Source organism: Pyrgilauda ruficollis, unplaced genomic scaffold (genome assembly GCF_017590135.1).
Source record: "Pyrgilauda ruficollis isolate IOZ18807 unplaced genomic scaffold, ASM1759013v1 scaffold3, whole genome shotgun sequence".
In the NCBI taxonomy this organism is placed as follows: Eukaryota; Metazoa; Chordata; class Aves; order Passeriformes; family Passeridae; genus Pyrgilauda; species Pyrgilauda ruficollis.
The window spans coordinates 13,967,345-13,986,668 of NW_024524377.1; the positions used below are offsets into that span (position 1 = coordinate 13,967,345).

At 48.3% G+C, this 19,324-nt stretch overlaps 1 protein-coding gene across 2 annotated transcripts; it reads right to left on the reverse strand.

Moving 5' to 3' along the window:
- Positions 1–586: 586 nt before the first annotated feature.
- Positions 587–19,322, reverse strand: LOC121356467 (serine/threonine kinase 11 interacting protein). 2 transcript variants are annotated; one of them, XM_041472913.1, is made up of 24 exons: positions 19,071–19,322; positions 18,769–18,971; positions 16,632–16,706; positions 16,312–16,407; positions 15,286–15,393; positions 15,026–15,097; positions 13,939–14,068; positions 13,666–13,769; positions 12,783–12,872; positions 11,692–11,733; positions 11,023–11,190; positions 10,641–10,722; positions 10,167–10,535; positions 9,793–9,983; positions 8,719–8,829; positions 7,790–7,985; positions 5,898–6,395; positions 4,298–4,413; positions 4,002–4,099; positions 3,647–3,825; positions 3,312–3,396; positions 2,747–2,829; positions 1,034–1,260; positions 587–733 (listed from the first exon to the last, which is right to left on the reverse strand). In XM_041472913.1, exons 1-24 carry the CDS (start codon positions 19,123–19,125, stop codon positions 593–595), a joined length of 3,519 nt encoding a protein of 1,172 aa, XP_041328847.1. In that variant the 5' UTR covers positions 19,126–19,322; the 3' UTR covers positions 587–592. The 2 variants fall into 2 exon arrangements, 1 of the variants encoding a protein (XP_041328847.1); XR_005955567.1 differs by lacking the exons at positions 587–733; positions 1,034–1,260; positions 2,747–2,829 and having other exon boundaries at positions 3,313–3,396; positions 3,647–3,757.
- Positions 19,323–19,324: the final 2 nt, after the last annotated feature.

The following is a 19,324-nucleotide window of genomic DNA, read 5'->3' on the forward strand; positions in this document are numbered from 1 at the left end:
ACAGTGAAAGACTACAGCAGCAGACTGAGCCATGCCCCATCAGGCAGAGAGGCAAGGGCTCTCTGTAGGGTTGTGTACAACATGCTTCATCCCCTTGTGCAATCAGGCTCCAGTTTGAAGCAGGTAGATTTAGGGAAACCATGGACAAGAAGGAGGGAAAGGAAAAAAAAATTAATCAGCATATGATAGCTGTTCTGAAACAGCTAAGAAGGCAGCAAATGCATCTGCCAGAAATGGCACCTGAGTGCCTTTGGGTAGCTTACACACTATTACAAGGAACACTCTCCACCTTCTCCTTCGGTGGCCAGTCCAGTGCAAATAAATGACTGTGCAGTCTGAACCATCACGTGCTCCCTCTTGCTCACCAGAAGGGGCCAGGGGCAAGAGTAGAGTGGAAAGCAGAGGCCACAGGACAGCAAGGTTAGATAGGAGTGGGAGACACTTGTACACCGAAGGGGCCAGGGGCAAGAGTAGAGTGGAAAGCAGAGGCCACAGGACAGACACAAGGTCAGATAGGAGTGGGAGACACTTGTACACTATTGCTGGCACAGCAGCACTTGACTGCAAGTCCTGCCTGCTCCAGCCACCAGGCTCACTCCAGTGCCTCATACACAGCCTTCTGGAGCTCGATCGAGAACATCTCCTCCCAGGGCCCACGGATCCACTCCACCAGCTCTACCAGGAGCTCAGGACACTCTGTGCGGATGTGCCAAGTGCTCTCTAGCTTCAGTACCTGGCAGGGAGGAAAGGTAGGGAGGTGAATGAGCAGACTGGCCTGACAGGCACCAGTCAGCCCTGAGACACCATCCCCCAGCACAGCTGCCAGCTCCTCCTAATTCCTCTGTGACCTCCTCGTCCCTCTCTGCTGCCAGCAGTTGAGTGTCCCTTGCATGACTTTCCACTGAGCTCCCCTGGCTCTGTGGTACAAGGCCCTAGGTTAGGATGGGAGATGAGAGCCCCAAGACACCTGCAGGAACAGGATTTGAGCACAGTCAGCCCCCAGCACCCTGACCCCATGAGCCCTCCCGCTTACCTCATCGTAAAGCATCAGCTTGATGTCACAAGGACAGAGGCGATAGGTTATGATATTGCTAATACTGGTGATTGGCTGCTTCTCCTTCAACTGGATGTTGCTCCTAGGAGGCATTTCTGCCTCATGGTCTTCATCCAAGGAGGGCTGCACCTGCCACTGGTGATTCTCCTCCAGCAGAAATAGCATGCTTCGGGTACTCAGCAGGGTCACAGGAAAAGCAGATGCCCCTAAAAGGACATGAGGAAATAAGAAAGGCTTTGCTGAGAGCCTGAGTCACCACAGAACCTTTGCTCTCCATTCCTCCCCTAGGGAAATCCTTTACAGCAGCAGTAACTTGGGTGAATGACTTTATTCCTGACTGAAGAGGGAACCAGGGTACTGAGAAATGGCTAGGCTTGACCAGCTTATCCAAGCTTATCCGAGGAGCACGCACATGAAAGACCACTGCCCAGCAAGGCTTGTCCAGCCCATGCCCTCAAGTGAGGCAGGAAGAGTCACTTGAGTCCTTTGACCTCTTAAACAACATTTTACTACTCCTTAGTTAAAATATGACAACTGCAGCTCAAAGCCTGCCTTTTTTGGCCTGAATTTGTCTGGCTGCAGATATCTGATGGGTGGAACAGAGAGCACACACATAAAGTTTAATACCAAGCTGGGATGCATCATAAATATGACAGGAAGTAAAGTAGTTTTGATAAACTTTAGGCAACATAAATATAATCCAGCTATTTCAGTGGATGCAAATTAAAAGCACTACAACTTGGGAATAAGTTAGATGCACAGTAATAGGAAACCATTAGCAAAACTGGCTGAGGTCACAAGCTGATGCAGCAGTATGTTGCTCTTCTCATCACATCTCACTCTTGGGAATTAGTAGGACTATTAAAAAGGGGATGTTTAATTAATCCTGTCTACTTGGTAATAAGATCTCAGCTGGAACTGTGTCCAGTTTTGGGCACCATACTCTAAAAGAGGAGAAAACTCTAGAGTAAGAAAAATGCACTGTAAGTTTTCCCTCTCACATACTATTTGTTCAGCTTTAGGATAGCAATAAACATACTTCCCACAGATTCCTTCTGATCCTCACACTCCCATGCCTCCCCAATGGTCAATGGTGACCAGGGGTAGAAAAGCTTAGCAAATTGGTCAGAATGTGATTAAGAGCTAGGTTGCTTTTTTTTCAATGTCCCAAGCTATGACAACACTGGAATTGTTCACTGAAGACTCAAACCCCAAGTTTAACACATCTGTCCCTCAGCACGGCCTGGAACAAAACCTGAAGGGCTCCAGCAGGCTCCTCCTGTACTGCCATCTCAGGTTATGGACACCTACTTCTGTTTTCCCAAATGAAGAAGCCTTTCAGCAACTCACACAAACCATCTGTTTTTATGACTCCTCATCTTTCCCTCAGATCAGGGCAATGATCCAGCCCTCAGATAATCTCTAGCTTCTCAAGCTGTCACCAAAACTGGTGTGCAAGACCAGCTGCTCCCTACAGCCTAGACTTCCATGTAGAAAAGGACTGGGAGATTTGCTGGATGTACAGAAGTATGCTGCTATTATACACAACCCAACACTAGAAAATAGCCCCCAACCCATTTCATTGCTGGAAAAAGGGCACAGCTCTTTTCCCCCAGATTGTACACTAAAATCACAAGCATGTAAGCAGACAGCACAATGTGTAGGACATCTGGCTACTGAGATCTCCTGTACCTTGGATCAGGTATGCCAGCAGGTAGAAGAAACAAGAGTCATCTGCAGCTGCAGAATCTGTGGTCTTGGAGTCCAGCAGAGGCCTGGAGGAGATACAACAGTGGGCTGATAAGGAAGCACTCTGTTTCCAGGCTAGGTTTGCTTTGAACTAGCTATTGTTCCCAGTCCTCTTGGGGAAGGGAAGGACCCATATCTCTTCCAGATAACGCAAAGCCCTCCTTCACCTGGTCCTCTGACCACCACCTTGCCAGCCAGGAGCCAAATGTTTCTTCCAAGTAAGAAGGCTGCCTATGCCTCCCACTTTTTCTCCCTCCATTATACCCTGGCTCCTCCAGAAGAGCTGAAGTTGCACATCTGGCTCAGCCCATGACACCCCTTGGCCTGTCCACCCTCTGTGCAGCAGGCACTTGAGACAGCTGCCTTAAACCACTAACATAGGCCTGGCTGCAACTCCAGTAGTGCCTCCTTCTGTGCTACCCTGTTTCCAGCACCATGCTTCCCAGGGTCTGCTGGACAAGCAGACATCCCTTTCTACCTGGAATCCAAACCTCTCACAGGCTCTTACCATAGCCAATGTTGGGGATTCATTTCCACAGTGGGGATTTCCTTCACTTTACTCCTGTGCTTAGCAGGCAGTTCTTGCATGAGATCTAAAGAGGGGGAGAAGGCAGGTGTCTTTTACTGCAAACCCAAGGGCAGTATGTAACAGTTCAGGACACTTCTCTACTGTTCAGAGAGGTGTTGCAAGTTATGATGGCAGTGAGATTCTCTCCCAGCTCTTTGTCTGACCTGTCAAGAAATTTATTTCCAACCGATATCCAACAATAGCTGTCCTGACAGTTCCCCAAGAACAAATCTTTCAAATCCTCTCCCCCCACGCCCCTACAGCTCTACTCTTACCTGTCAGGGTCTGCAGGAACTGGTCACAGCAGCTTTGGTTCCGGATCAGCAGATTGTAGGAAGTTTTTGGATTCTCAAACTCCATTCGCAAGGTCTGGTGGCAGAGTCCCACTTCCAGATGAGAAATATCAGACAGGTAGTGAGAGTCATTCTTCTTCAGCCAGTCTGCAGGTTGTCCCCTAATCACAGAGCACAGCCCTCAGCTGCAGCAGGCTGCCCCATCTCTCCCACGTCAGACTGCAGCCGGGGGTTTGCCAGAAGAGCCTGTGCATGTCACCACCCCACCAGGGTAAGGGCAGCAAGAATAGCACAGGCTGGCACTACCCAGCACTCAGACTTGCTGCAGGGTCCTCACCTGATAGCTCCAGTGACTTCTAGCACATAAATCTTGAGGTCAGAAGCAACCAGGATTGAGAGGAACTCTCCTGGCCGGCCAAACTTCACCATGACCACCTAGAGCACACAGAGGGTGGGTCACAGCTTTGGCCTGCCCCTTGACAGCTCGTCCACAGAAAGGTCAAAGCTGAAGGTCAAAGACACTTCAGCTCCCTTCACACCCCACAGTCTCTGAGATGCCACCTCAGTGCAGAACTGGCAGGGTGGCAAGAGGGACAGCAGAAGAGTTGTAGGAGTAGTGCTGTGGGAGCTCACCTTGAGGAAGCACTGGAACTCCTCAGCATTCTCCTCAAAAACTTCCATGTCCAGGTACAGCTTCAGGCGATGATCCACTGACCGGAAGTCCCTCGTGTTCAGGACGCTGTTTACAGCTGAGGAGAGCAAAGGGCAGCAATGACACTGTCCACTGACCAGGGGCTGCCCGAGCATGCAGACAGGCACCAGAGCAGCAGTGTCACCCCCTCTGCACACCTGCTTCCATCCAGTCTCTCCTCAAGACAAAGGGCCAAACCCGTGGGCTTTACAGGCCACAGGTCTCCATGTAGAGATAAAAGAGGAATTCATTGCTCCAACACTTGCTTTTTTTTTTTTTTTTTAAGATATACAAAGCTTTGGTCTAAGTCAGATTCAAACTGTTCTTGGCTGTTTAGTCAAAGAAAGACACTGCTGTGCTGCTGGGTTTGGCAGGAGGACAATTCTTTATCACAAAGCCAGAAAGATATTTCTTATTTCAGTTGGTGTCAGCTCAGGTCAACTTTTTAACTGACTTTGATCGTGGCAAGGTTAAAGAGGCCTGAGGAAGACACCAATAAAACTGCTAAAGAGTATAATTAGATTTGTCATGAAATTGTATAACCAAAAAATTTATACAACAGCCACAGTACTGCCCAAGAGTTCACACTTCCCAGCAGAGCCTGTTCTCCACCAGAAACGCTATGCTAATCAACCACTCCTCACCAGGAACTTTCCATAGGCTCAGTTTTAAATTGGGACCTCACAATCTGACCCCAGAAAAGAGATGGCTTTATTTCTCATACTTCAACAAGACTGAACACAGCAACCTTAAAACCGTGATTCTACACTGACTCTTCTTCTGAGGCACAGTAGTCTTGAAGGACTGGGGGAGACCTCTATAGATAAGAAAACAACAGGCTGTAAATCAGAACTACACTCAGCTGCAGTAGAGTCACTCACTGGGCTAGACCAGATAACCTCCATAGCTCCTTTCCAAATTGTTATTCTGTAAATCACAAGCTGATACCCAGGCAAAGGCAGTCTGCTACATCAGAAATCCAAGGTCCTTCAGAAAAATAATTTGTGGACCTCCTGTCTTGCATGACAGCTCTCACACAGCCAGCATGCAGTCTCTTGGACAGGTTTTGTCATCTCAAGCTCAAAAAAAAGTGAGGAAAGCACAAGTAACTGTAGATCCACAAACCAGAGCCTCCTACTAGCACACCAGCCTCACACTGCACTTAAGCCAAAGAATAAATAGAGAGGAATAATGTATACTAATCTCCAAAGTTAAGGCTCCAGCTGGCAGCTCACAGATGCCACAGGAACCCAGTGTGTCCATAACTGAGCAATGCAGCTTCCAGAACAAGACCCTATTACTCAGAGTCTAAGGAATAATAGATATTAGGAGCTGACTCACTTTTCCTACCTTCAGGCATGAGGATTTAACAGAGAGGGGAAAGAAAATCTCTGCTCATAAGAACCATATGTTTATGGCTGCTCATACTTGATGTCCCCCTTCCCCATTAAAAAGGAGAAAGTGTGCCTTGCAAGCACCAGTGATAAAACCAGCAACAAGCTGTCAACACCCCTAAACCCTGCACAGCTTCCTCATACTCACAAGGACTGAGATTCCAGGTTTCCTCAGAATCAGAGTTCACAGAGAGCGGGGAAGGCGTGGGCCCCCGAGAAACGCTGTAGCGGCAGCTTCCCACCAGGCTGCCCCCGCTGGTGTCTGCGTGGCTGAGGGACAAGGACTGGCTCTTCACGCCCTGCTCCTTCCCAGAGCTGCCCTCTGACCCACGGCAGGTGGGATGAAGAGTGCTGCCAGGCTCAGGCTCAGCGCTCAGCTCCGGGCTCCTGGTGCTGTTGCTGGTGTCTATCTCCGAGCTGTCCTCCCCACCAATGTAGAACTTCCCGCTCTCACTGGCCAGGACAGATGTTTCCTCTGGGCCCTCCTGCTGGCTGCCTCCCTCCAGCACAGAGTCTGACAGGTCCTCACTCGTGCTGTCGGCACCGGGCGGCAGAGGTGTGCTGGAGCACTCCTCTGAAGGCAGAATGACCACATGGTCACTGGAACAACTGGGACAGGCTATGGGCTCATCAGCTGCTGCAGGACCTGTGAAAGATTGTGTCAGATATAAAGAAAAGCCAGAACAGCTCTCCCCAGCAAGATTTTACTTCCCCCAACCTCCTCTGCAAACCATGAACCCTCCCTTTTCAAAGTAGAGAATAGTTACAGTCTGACTTGAGCAGCTTGTTGAGCAACTTGTTCAGAAGCATATCCTACATATCTCCCCTCACAAATCAACCAGAAATTCTGGATTAGTGCCACATGAAATAGTTCTGCTCAGATTTAGGGTGCCCAGTGTGTGCTGTGGTTGCAACTGAAACTGTATCAGGGCTTTGTCTCATGACTTTCCTCCACTTCACATCTGCAACTGCTCACATAGCCTCGGAAGCCCAAGCTCATGACCAGTCAATCCAATCTTCCTTAGCCACCTCCATCCCCAGCATGCTCTGTCCCTTCCCCAGCTGTCCTTATCCCTTCTGACACTGATTCCTGTTGCTCCCTTCACCCACAAGAGAACAGATTCCCAGCTGGATGATGGGATTCCCATTACTCTGGCAGGGAGAAGAAAGTATCCTGGGGTGGAGAAAAGTGCTGCAGCCAGGACAGCACTTCTGTGTTCACTGCAGTACTTCAATCCCAGAATACTTTGTCAAACAGCATCTTCTCAGCTACAGCACTCCCCACTTGGAATAAACTGAGCTTTGAAAAACACAGCAATCACAAGATGCCTACACAGGACTAGCCACATCTCAGCTGAAATACCACGTACAGTTTTAAACAGCCAAAGAAAAATGTGGACAAATGGGAAAAAGTAAAAAGACCAGCAAGAAACTGAATGTATGAGATATGACTGACAAGTAAATTATCTAGAGAATTGAGCTTATTTAGTCTAGAGGGCAGAAACCAGGAAAAGTTGCCAGGGGAGAACAATGGCCCTCAAGTACAAAGAAAGAAAGAAATTGCTCCTCCAAAGTGGCAGCAAGAGTGGGCTTAAGATCACAGACAGGGAGACTTAGATTAGGGTTTCTAGTTGTTTTTCTGATGTCTAACAGCCAAAGTTTTACCTGAAATACTGACACAGATTCCCTGGAAGCTTCCATTAGCAAAAGCTCTTGAGAACTCTGTGGCAGAACTGACTACATGACCTTTAAGTCCTCTCCCAGACTTCAGTTTCCATCACCCTTGTGTTCCCCCAGGCCACCCAGAACAGGAGTGCTGTTTACTTAACCTTAAACCAGTGGTTTATTCCTGCTAGGAAACAAGGCAGGCTTTTCCCAGTCCAAGCAGGCCAAGTGAGAGTTCATCCCACAATAGGTTTTAAATTCCAGTACAGACAACACATCTCCTACACATTCCATGCTCTGCACCACAGCTGCCACCATGGAAGTCTGCCTGGGCATTAATTAGCAACCATCCTTCTTCTGGGCACTACAGCCTACCTTGATCTGAGGCAACTAGAGTCTCCAGGATTTTGGTGTCTCCAAGCTCTGAAGAATAGGAACCTTGACGCCAGTAGGGCAAGGACTGTGAAAACTCCTGCTTGCATTTCAGGCACTGGAGCTTCATGGATCCCTTCTGTTGGTCCTGATTTCGCCGATTCTCCTCAACAGCTGGGGACAACACTTCAAGGATACACTATAATAGCAGCACAGGGAAAAGGATGCTGTCAGGTAGCTATGATTGTCTTAATAAAATCAAGCTTCTCACACCAGCAAGACTTTTCACATGCCTCACTATAGCATTTCAGAGGGTGAGGGGTGCAAGAACATTTCCCAGTCATGCAAGACTTGCCAAGGGCATGGAGCTTCACTGCAGAAGACCAAGACAACCTGTTTTTGCAGGTCTGTGCCTGATAGTTACATGCTGACAGGCTCCCTCTGGAATTCTGATCTCAAAGGTCCCATCTATTTGTGTCTTGTCTCTAACAACTTGTTCAAATGTACTTAAATGATATCTTGAGAGAAATTATTGAATTAGAGACCAGAGTCCCTAGAGCAGCTGTGTGGACGTAACACTGACATTCACTGTCCAGAGGACCAAGAACAGGCCAGCACATCACTCAGCACCCACAAAATATTACACTGCATGTGCACACGTAATGATCACTAGCTTGACTACAAACTTTTTGTCCCAAGAGGGAGAAAACTGCAAGACTCTCTCCTTGAGAGCACCATTTATGCTACAGGAGCTCCACTGCCCATGGCCATGCTCACAGGGCCCTCCACAGGTCACCTGTGCAGAAGAAGAAATCCCTACAAGCCAGACCCGGGCAGCAGGTGCTCATGTGCTCTGAGAACAGCAGCCCTATGCTGGCTGGAAGAATTTAGTGTCTTGCAGCAACACTGCCCCCTCCCCAAGGCTCCCCCACCTGCAGACACTGCTCCGGGCAGTCGTCAAGCACCACATATCTGCGCTTCTGCCGGTCCTTGCGGATGTAGCTGAAGTGCAACGTGAGGACAGGGAAAACCCGCTCCAGGTCCTGCAGGAGACAGAAAACACCCTTTCTAGCATGAGGGAGAAGCTTTCACAGAACACATTTGCTTGCAAAAGGCTGAAACATGGCCGTACAAACACTTAATTTAGTGCATCCTAAGCATCCCTCCACAGCTGATAGCATTTGGGAGTCTGGTAAAATGGGCAGAAATAAATAAACAAATATAAAGCTAGTAAGTGCTGACAAGACTTGCACTGAGTGCTTGAAAAATTGCGTGAGTGCTTGAAACTTACAACAGTAATTCTCAAGGCCTAGAACAAAGCATTCCAAACAAAACACCTTTTTCATGAAGGTATTTCAGAAGAATATCAAACCACAAACATTCAAAAAGGCACAAGGGCAGGGTTTAAAAATGAGTTGGAGCTTTTAGAGAAAACAGAATTAGAGAAACCCATGAACATGTCTGTATACAGACTGAATGTTAAAATCTTACCACACGGAAAAAGAGATTTCCAGACTCCCTTTCTAAAGAACCACAAAAGCCAAATAGGGCTGGTAATGCTGAAATGTGCACCTAGAGCAAACTGCCCACTGAGCTGCCAGACTAGACTCTGTGCTGCTCTAGAAACAATTCAATCCACAAAGCGTCCTCCAAGGCCGGAGTGATATCCCAGTGAGGAATGGCTGGGAAGGAGATCTCCATTTCATTTAAGTTCCTCTTGAGAAGGCTCTCATTCCTCCACACCAGAACAAGTCCAGCCATTGTCTTCAATTCCAGCTTTGGAACAGATTTTGTGCTGGCTTCTGCTGCATTACAGCAGGTAGTCTAAGCAACACAGGTGCCATTAGATACACATGCATTGGGTTGAAGGGATTTTCAATCAGGCTTTGCAGGAGCTAGGAAAAGACCTGCAGGATTCTTAACAGGAGCCCAAGTCCAGAATGCTGCCATTCACAGGGAGTAAGCCTTTGTCCACAGACAAAGGCTCACAGAGAAGTGTAACTCACCATCCTCTTCCAGGTCAACTCAGAGGTCTCCACATTCTTCAGGCATTTCAGCTCCAGCTTGTGGAGGACTCTGGCAGCCTTCAGTTCCACTTCAATCACATGCCTAGCTGTGATTCGCAGGAAGATCCAGTCTGGCTCTGGGTCCCCTTCTCCTTCTATTTGGCTCACCAGCACTGGCTGGCACAGGTCCACTGCCAAACAAGACACAATACAGGTCAGTACATGCAGCAGGCTTTCAGTCCTGCCGGACCTAGGTCCTTAGCGTTCCCACAATACTGGGCACCATGATACAGATTCAGAGACAAATCACATTTGATTAATCTATTTTGTTGTAATCCAAGTCCTTAAAAACAGCAGTGAAAGGACCTGTTTACCTTCTACCTTCTCCTCTTCTTCCTCTCCAAGCATTAGCTCATCTGCCTCCTCTTCTCCTCTCTGTTCTCCTTCCATAGGCTCATCCAGCTGTACTTCAGGCTCTTCCTCCTTTGCAGTGCCATCCAAAGGAGTAGAGGATCCTTCTTCCTGGGATACTTGGGGCTTTCCTGGCTCTGGGTCAGAGCTCTCACTCTGCAAGTCCATTGCAGCAGGTCTGCCCGTGATCTCATCTGCAGAACGGCTGCGGGACATGACGGGTGCTTGGTCATGCTCCTCCAGGTGTCTCTTGTACTGCAGCCAGTCAGCACCAAAGCGATCTCTGAAGCTGGCCAAGCGCTTCATCTCCTTCTGATGCTCCAGGACCAGACCTGCAAAGAGAAAACTTGGGAAGTATGAAGGTCGTGACCAGGCCAGAGCACTCTGACTGTGGGCAGTTTAGCTGCTATGTTATTAAGGAAGATGACAAGCCTCACCAGCAGAGAGGGGTAATGCCTGGGGCTCGTGTTCTGTGTCACTTGGCTCCGAAATACTTGCTCTGCGCACTTTGACTTTTCCCTGGAAAAAAAACAGGATAAAAGTAGTTGTGAGGAACTAGTACAATTAAAACAGCACCTGATGAGGGGCTCTGCCAAGCTGAAGGGTTTATAGCTGTTACAATGTAGGGACACACCCTGAAACACTTGTGAGGGTATATGAAGATTAATATTAAAGCCTCTTCCTAACACACAGCAGTGGAGAGGCTCACTAACCACACAGTCAGTACCAGACATCTCACTGCAGGAGGCTTTCACGTCAAGATATCCCCTTCACCCAACGTGCCAGCTACATGGCTAAGAAGCTATGTCAGTCCCAGACCTTGCTTTTCTTTCGAGGGACCCTGATGGCCACATTCTCTGATGGAGACTGGCTGTCGCTGAAGTCTGCAGCACAGGAGCTCTCCAGTGCACTGCGGTCCAGTACAGTCTTCTCTGAGGTAGAAGTGTGGATGGACTGGGACACACTTTGCACAAGTCTTGGAAGGTGCTAAAGCAAGAAAAATAGAGTATTTCCAGAGGAGTGCAAAGGGCAGACAAGGTAACCAAGCCAGAACTCAGGCTGACAGCTTTCCTACTCCTCCCCCCAAGCTTTCACCATCTCAGTCAAAGCACTGACAACAAACCCTGCCTGGCTGATTGGATTGTTTATCACAACCACTCTCATTTACCTCAATCTCTGCCTTTCTTAAAAATACCAGATGGGAAACTGATAACTATTTTGCTGACATGTAGCTCAAGTGTCAAGTACCATACAGTACCTGAAGAGGAAACAGGCAAGGTTCCAAGTCCTGCAAGGCTACATAAGCCAGAATAAATTACACTGGCCAGTTCCAACAATTATTAGGAATCAGCATGAACTGAGACAAAATGATCTGTGTCAAAGTCAAGGTAGCCCATAAAGATTTAATAGGACACATGACAATGCAAAAACCTGTCAGAGTTCCCAGTCCCAAAGCCAGTAAGATCAGTTTTTAACAACTATACTTACCATTAGGTCTGAGGAAGAGAGTGGCTCCCCGTCCAAGAAGAACTGTAATTAGAGACCCATTTGCAGTCAGATTCCATTTGGCTGGCACATACTCAGGACAACTTCTGCTGACTCCTACTTCCCTTCAGACCACCCTAGGGTTGGGATCCCTGGCAAAAAAACTGCAAAGAAACAACCCTGTTCCTGCCTATCCACCACTCCTTTAGTTGTAGCTACCTGACTTAATAGCATGTAAGGCCAGAAGGGACCATTGTGGTTTTCCTGTTTACAGACTTTATAACTTCCAGAAACGTATCCAAGACAGTACACGGAAGAGGTACAATGGATTATTCTACAACAACTCAAATTGTTTTGAAAGGTACTCACTTTCACCTCAAAGCCTTTATCCTACTTCTAGCCTGACTCCACATAGCTTTCAGTAATTTGAGCTCAGTGAAAGCTTTTTCCAAGATGCGGTTTGAAGACAACGAATCCAGCCACTTGCCACTAATATGAAGGGCAGACCAGTTCTGGAACACCTTTGACCCTTAGCAAGTAAGTTTATTTTGCTAAATTGCCAAAACACTGGCTTTGCAGGCTTCGTTATTTGAAATCAGATTACCAAGAACTGACCTAAACACTGGAGTGTAAGGAAACAGTAATGACACCTGACTGAGAGCAGAGTGAAGGAGACAAAGAGGTGGCCATGGCTGCCAAAGTAGTACATACTTTGGTAAGGTGGGCAAAGACTGTGAGTTCCTTCTTTGCACAGTCCAGCTACATCGTTACTATCTAGCATTAACAGAGTAAAGTTCCATCAGTGAGCAAAACTGAAGAAGTAGACAGTGAAGACATATTAAGATTTGAGGTGCTGCAAACATGAGATCAGTATTCAACTATGTGCTAGCCAGCACATCACTTAAAAATTTAAGGTTAAACTACTCTACTGCAGGTAAAAAAAAAAAAAAAAAAAAAAAAAGCAACCACAAAACAATCACCACTGTTACACAGCTGGAATAAATCTGCAAGTTTCTTTTCCCTCATTTGCCCTGAGTGTTAGAACACCCTATGCCTTCAACAGCAGGGGCAGAAGGCAGGTGGCTAATACTCACATTGGAGAAGGCTGCCCTGGGAGACACATGGACAAGGGCTGCAGATCGGTGATTTTGATGGAACCATATTGGGTTTCCCTCCAAATGCAGCTGGGTGAGGGAAACAAGTTGTTACTAGAAGCAATATTCTCTACCCCAGTCTATCCTGCCTGCAGGCTCCAGTCTTTCACTCTGCCTCAAGAAATATCCTTGCAGTGGAACAGTTATCAAGCCAGCAGAGGACTAGGCTTTTAAAATGCTTCTTGAAATTAGTTCAGCAAATAGAGAAGCAGATTAAAGTACCTCCTACTCATGGCCTAAATCATTATGAGTTTTTTCAGTACTGATTCTGAGAAGTGTTGAAAGAATAGTCCTTTGCAGGCCCAGAGAAGCTGCAGATGTCCCATCCCTGGAGGTGTTCAAGACCAGATTGGATGCAGCTTTGAGCAACCTGCTCTAGTGGGAGGTGTGTCCCTGCCCGTGGCAGGAGGGTTGGAACTAGATCTTTGAGGTCCCTACCAGCCAAAACCACGCTCTTGATTCTATGATCTTCTTTCACAAGCACTACTGTGACTGCCATGCTGCCTCAGACTTCTCTGAACACACAAATCCACAACAGGATTGTGGGAGGATCTTTACTGACTTGACAATGTTAAAATCAGAAAGGATGAGCAAGGCAGTGGGGATGAATATATGAAAAAAGGTTAGCTTGAGGAAGGGTCACTAAAAATGAAGGCTGAAATGCAGGTGTTTGTGTAAGGCTCCCCCATCAGTTTCTTGCAATAAAATTAAATGCTCAAGAGTTGAACTTATCTTTCAAAACTCTCTGGTTACCACAAACTCCATCTTGAACACCCTGACCACGAAATCCCTAATTTACTAACCCATCAGGCTTTATGCTTACTTTTTTTAAATGGTGCAGAGTAGACAATGGTGCCAGCTGGGCATGTTCCAGCAGCAGGTTATAGGCCACATCCAGGTGCTGCAGATTCACAAGCTGTTCCACCCCTGTGAACAAAGCAAGAAGCCATCAGCATGTTAGATGACATAACTTAGGAACCTCCCCCAAAACCAAACCCTAGTAAAAATTGTTGTGCACAAGATTTCAAGTTCTGTTTGTTCTCAAGGACGACAGGAAGGCTTCAAACTCTGAAATGCTTCTCCCTTTTGGGCTCACCGTTAATGCTGTCGAGCTCATTGTTGCGCAGGATCAGAGTCCCCAGCTTGGATCGGCTGAAGATGCCAAGGTTTGGCACCTTGGACAGGAAGTTGTATGCCAGATTGAGGTATTCCAGCTCTGTAAGGGTCTGTTCAGAGAAGAGCAGCATTGGGTCAGCTGGGACCTTATCTCAAAGCCTGGCCCTGAACTCAAGGTAGGCCACTAGCTTCTACCTTTTTTTTCATCCCAACAGGGTGAACCAACAAGTGAGTTTATTTAGACTGTTTCTGCAGGAAGAGTTCAATGTTCACATTGGGAGTGGTTTGTTTAGGGGCACTCAGCATCATCTGACTGCTTTACAGAATTTGCCAGGAGCACCTTTCTCTTTCCTCACCAGCTTCGATGGAGCATAGGAAAGGACTGGACATCCTGCCTCAGCAAAAGGAGTGAACTACCAAAATAAACCCTTTCTTACCTTTGTAAAGATGATGGGGAATGATACACTGTGAGCCCCACCAACTCCACGAAAAGCTGTTTCATAGCCTTCCTTCAAAGAAGCAGATCCAGCCCAGCAAAGCATGGATTTCACTGCTGTTCCCCAGAAACACACGTGCCATTGTGATGGACTATTCCTTTTCTAGAGTAACTGACTGGTTTCTGGGAGCAGGAAGTAAATGCTACTGGCAGTTTGAACAAACTGAACAGTAAGCTTCTACAGCCCCATGCCTGGCTACATAATTTTCACCTGCTGCACAGGTTACAGCAAAGTCTTGGCTACAGTGGAGTGCCCACCCTGTGAGGGGCTGTACACACACTGTGTGTATCAGTGCATTTACCACTCAGCCATGCTGGACTGCCAAGTGACAACTAGAGCTAACTCTCTGTCTTAGAGGTGAGGAACACTGCCTTCTCTGCCTCAGTGGCACTAGGACTGCACATACAGGACAACAGTTTTCAGGCTGCAAGCGCTGATTCTAAGCCACACCACATCTGTGATTTCTTTCATTACACCTCACCTAGTAGGAATGTGATGTCAATGACTACAGAATTTTAGCAGTATCCTCTGCACAGGAGGAAACCCTGCTGGTCAGCCCAAAATACTCACCGTTAAATAGTGCTCACAATCCTGGATCTTGTTGTGACTCAAATCCAAGACCCTCAGAGCATTCAGTAATTGCTGAGGGACAAAAAGATACTAGATCAGGTCCTACAATTGTCTCTGTCACACCATGAAAAGCCAGAAAAATTAACACTGCCCGCTTCCTCCCACCCAGACCTAGCAGCATCAGTAACAGAAGGCCTGGCTCTTGGCTGTGATGATCTCCTCTCTTCTCCTCATCCATGCAGGAAGGATGCCCCACTCACCAGTGAGTCATCCAAGGCAGTGATTGAGTTATAGCTGAAGTTCACAGTCTGCAGTTCCAACCATGGCAGAGCACAGCTCAGATCTCCACCGCATGCTGAAATTATTTCCTAGGAGGAAGAGAGTACTTTGGTGTTATAGCTGTTACAGTAAAAGCAGATGAACACAGGACAACAGTCTAGAAGGTGGCTGACATACTGTGCTTTACAGACCTTGTTTTGCTTAGAGAGGCAGTGACTTTTTTGTCCCTAATTCAAGTATTTGGAGGTGGTGGGAATCCCATGGCCAGATATTTAGAAAGAAGGGAGATGCTTTTGTTTCCTACTCTGAAGTGGCAATAGTTAACCTAATCTGTTAGATTTCTTAGGCTCAGAACACTGAGCACAACGATTCATGCTAACAAAATCATTTTCAGGCCTCCTTCAAACAAAAGCAAGATACACACTTGTATCCTGACAGATAAAAAAAGCTCTGCAAGCACTCCCCACCGTCAGCCCCTGTTCTCCAGCAGGTGTCTGCTTCTACATCCCAGAGAGAAGCCCAGAGGCCCATGGCCAGCACAGCCCATGCTACTCAGCTCTTCATGGCTGGAGCTTGCCTTCACATCTCAGAAATGTGCTGGGCAGCAGTGCAGGCAAGACACTGAGGCACAGCATTTTCTCTGACAATAAGCTCTAAAAAAGCTGCTGAGGTACAATGAAATAAACCTTGACCAATTGCAGTCCTTGAATGTGGAAACAGCCAGATACACAGAGCTGTCAGACCTAGCTAACACAAATATTGTCTAGAGTCTGACATTCTCAAGAATCTAAAGAGAAGATTACAGAGCACATGTGCCTGCAAGCAGGGAATCCTTCAACACTGCCTGAGACAGGAGTAGGACCCCAGAACAGGGAAGGGAGATGAAGCCATACACAACATGAACGAATAAAAGGGCTAACACTGTCTCCTGCATCTTCCCAGTGTGAAGAGCTTAGGATCCAGACAGCCTTTCTCTTGCAATCTACCCCATGAGCTGAGACACTCACCTCCAGTGTACTGATACATTTGCAGCAGGTTAGAGATTCCAGCTGAGAATAGACAAATCGCAGTCCCCGGAGGCAGTGTGGAGGGACAGACCTCAACTGCAGCAGTGATGAGAAAGTAAGAACAACATACATCAAAATATTACAGTGGAGGAGCAGATCCAAGTTTTACCCCAAGCAAATGTTGCAGTTTAGTCTTAGCCTTCCAGGGAAGCCACAAAAAAATACCCAGTTTTTAGGAGTAGAGGCATTCTGCAACCACAAAACTAGCCAAGAAAATCCAAACAGCAAGATTCAAAACCACTCTTGCCATCTACACTTACTTCCAGATGCCGGAGGGACTTGAAAGGGAAGATCTTCACAGCAGATTGCAAAACACAGTTTGGAACATGAACAAGCTGGAGAAATAAGAAAAGACGTCTCATGTCAAGCTTGATTTATGCTGCATTACCTCCTTCCTGATGCACCAACTGCAGCACCTTGAACAGCCTGTCCCTCCAGCTCGGGTAATCCCTTAAAAGCTCTCTCCCAGTGCTGGCAGTGGCACTGTCTCCCTGGATCCCTAGTACAATAGAGGTCACAGAGAACAGCATGTTAGCAAGTGTGATCTGCCAGCCCACAGAGCTCCTCTTCATCTCCCCTGCCCTCATGGCTACACCACCTTCAGCACCACTGCGAGGTCTGACAGCTGGATTCCTCATCAGCCACAACCAGCAAATCTACTAAAGACAAAAGTAACTGCTGGAGGTATGTTTATCAAGCAACTGAGTAGAACTAGCACTCTGGTGGGAGGTGTGCATGTACATTTTACCACAAGAGGCCAAATAAGGCAAATCACAAGCAGATACAATGGAAAACAGAGTTGGTCTCCAAGGCACTGTTAGATTGAGATGCCTGCAAACCTCCTCTTTGTGCTCTGCAGTACAGCCACAGGTCCTTTCAGCACAGGGCAGTTAGGCTGTGTTCATGTACCATAAAGCAGCTTATTAAAACCACCTTCTAACGCTTTCTACCCACTGTGCATAAACAGTATTTCTGGCTGCTACTGAAAGTGAGTAATGAAGCAGTTAGCACACTGTAGACACTGTAGACAGCAAGGTACAACCAGAAAGACCATCTCTGCCAGTTACATATACATTCACTCAGAAGTGACTCATCAGATGCAGAACAGACATCCTAAGGCCTCACCACCACCACTCCTTCCACAGCTACAGCCCTGCCAGGAATGAATCACTGCCCACTGCTTGCCAGCACTAATGCTGCACGTTGGACAAGAGCATTTGTAAGGGGAGCTTGCACTGGCAAGCTATAATGACCAGCTCTAGCAAAGTTTATTTCAGATGCCATTCTTGCTGTGTGTCTTGATCATCTCCTCTCCCTCCACTGTCTTAAAAATCTGTCAGGCTGATATAAATTATTAGCTTCTCCAAGTAAACCAATTACCAGACATCAATGGGCAGCTTCCCCTTCTTTAGAGGTTTGTTGCAGAGAGAGCACATTTTCTAGTGAACAGGAGCACTCACCACAACATCCTCCTGACTGCAGTGTCCCTCCCTGCCTCCTCCTGCCAGGAGACCCACGTTTCTCCACAGACTCTGGGCCCCACTCTAATTTCCCCACTCACTACACTGTTACAAAATCCTCCCAACAACATTCCGATACCGCTCCACTCTCACAGGAAAAACAGGTTTTTAAAGATGTCACAGATTTTAGTGCTCAGCTGCAATACCTTTTGAGTCCCACTGTAGAATCCAAAACAGCTGCTAATGCCTCTTCCCCTTTCAGGATCCTTTCACCTCTACTACCCACCCAGCATGTCTCAGTGCCGAGTAGAATCATGTGCAGCATCATTGCACATGCCACCTTTCAAAAACCTCTCTGAAGAACTTCTTGATCTACAGTTTTATCTTTACTACAGCCTCTTTATTGTTAAAATTAATGAGGATACGTTACTAGAACTATCCCATGCTGTGAAACTGATCAACCAGAACCACTGCCCAGGATGCCGAAGTAAGCAGCAGCCTCAGAGTGTGTACAGCATCTGACCCCTCTGCTTAAGTTCCCTGGCTCTGCTGCCTTGGGCACATCAATCATCACTCCAGGAGCACTCAGCTGTGTTCAGGTGCCAGATACTGCCTGAATTGCTCAAGCCCTTCAGGAAATAATAATTTCCCCAACAATGACAACACCTTACCAAGGTCTAGAACTTAATTAACTCCTGCTGCCCCCGTTTTTAACTCTGAGAAGCTTTTGCTGATTTGCACGGCTGATCCCAGGTAAGCAGCTATAGACTGTCGCGCTAAGCGACGACTCCACGCAAGAGCCCTGGGGGAGCCCTCTGACCCACGGAGCCTGCACGTCACGGGGGGACAATGGGCACCCGAGGGGGCTGCTCTGAAGCTGTGCCTGCCACCTCCGCTGGCCGGCCCTGCAGCACCCCCGGCCCCGCTGTGTACGGACCTTCAGAGAGTGGGTCTTCTGCAGCACGTCGAAGAGGAACTGAGCCTGGAGGATGGCGGCTGTCTCGGCGGGGTGCGAGGGCAGCGCCACGAAGCCCCGGTTCTGGTTGCGGGAGCCCAGGTGCTGTTCGAAGACCTGCGTGAGGTGCTGCAGGGTGGAGGTGAGCAGCGTCAGCGTGCTGGAGCCGTCCAGGACGAGGTCCCCTGCAGGACAGGGAAAGGACGGGCCAGGCCGTGAGTGTCCACGCACCGGGGGCACTGACACGACCCGGCCCGGCGAGGCCCGCGGCGGCCGCCACTCACCGGCGTCCTGCAGCAGCCGCGCCAGGCCGCGCACCAGCGTCTCCGCCGCCGCCATCTGCCGCGGGGAGGCCGAGGCGACCCCGGCCCGGCCCGGTTCGGCACGGCCCGGCACGGCCGGTCCCTCCGCCGCTCTTCCGCGTTACCGCCGAGGCGCGCCCTTCCGCCGCACCAGCGAGGCGGCCGCCGCTCACATCCGGTTGCCATGGAGCCCGCCCCAGCGTCCCCCTCCCGCTCGGCAGGGCCCTCGCCCCCCG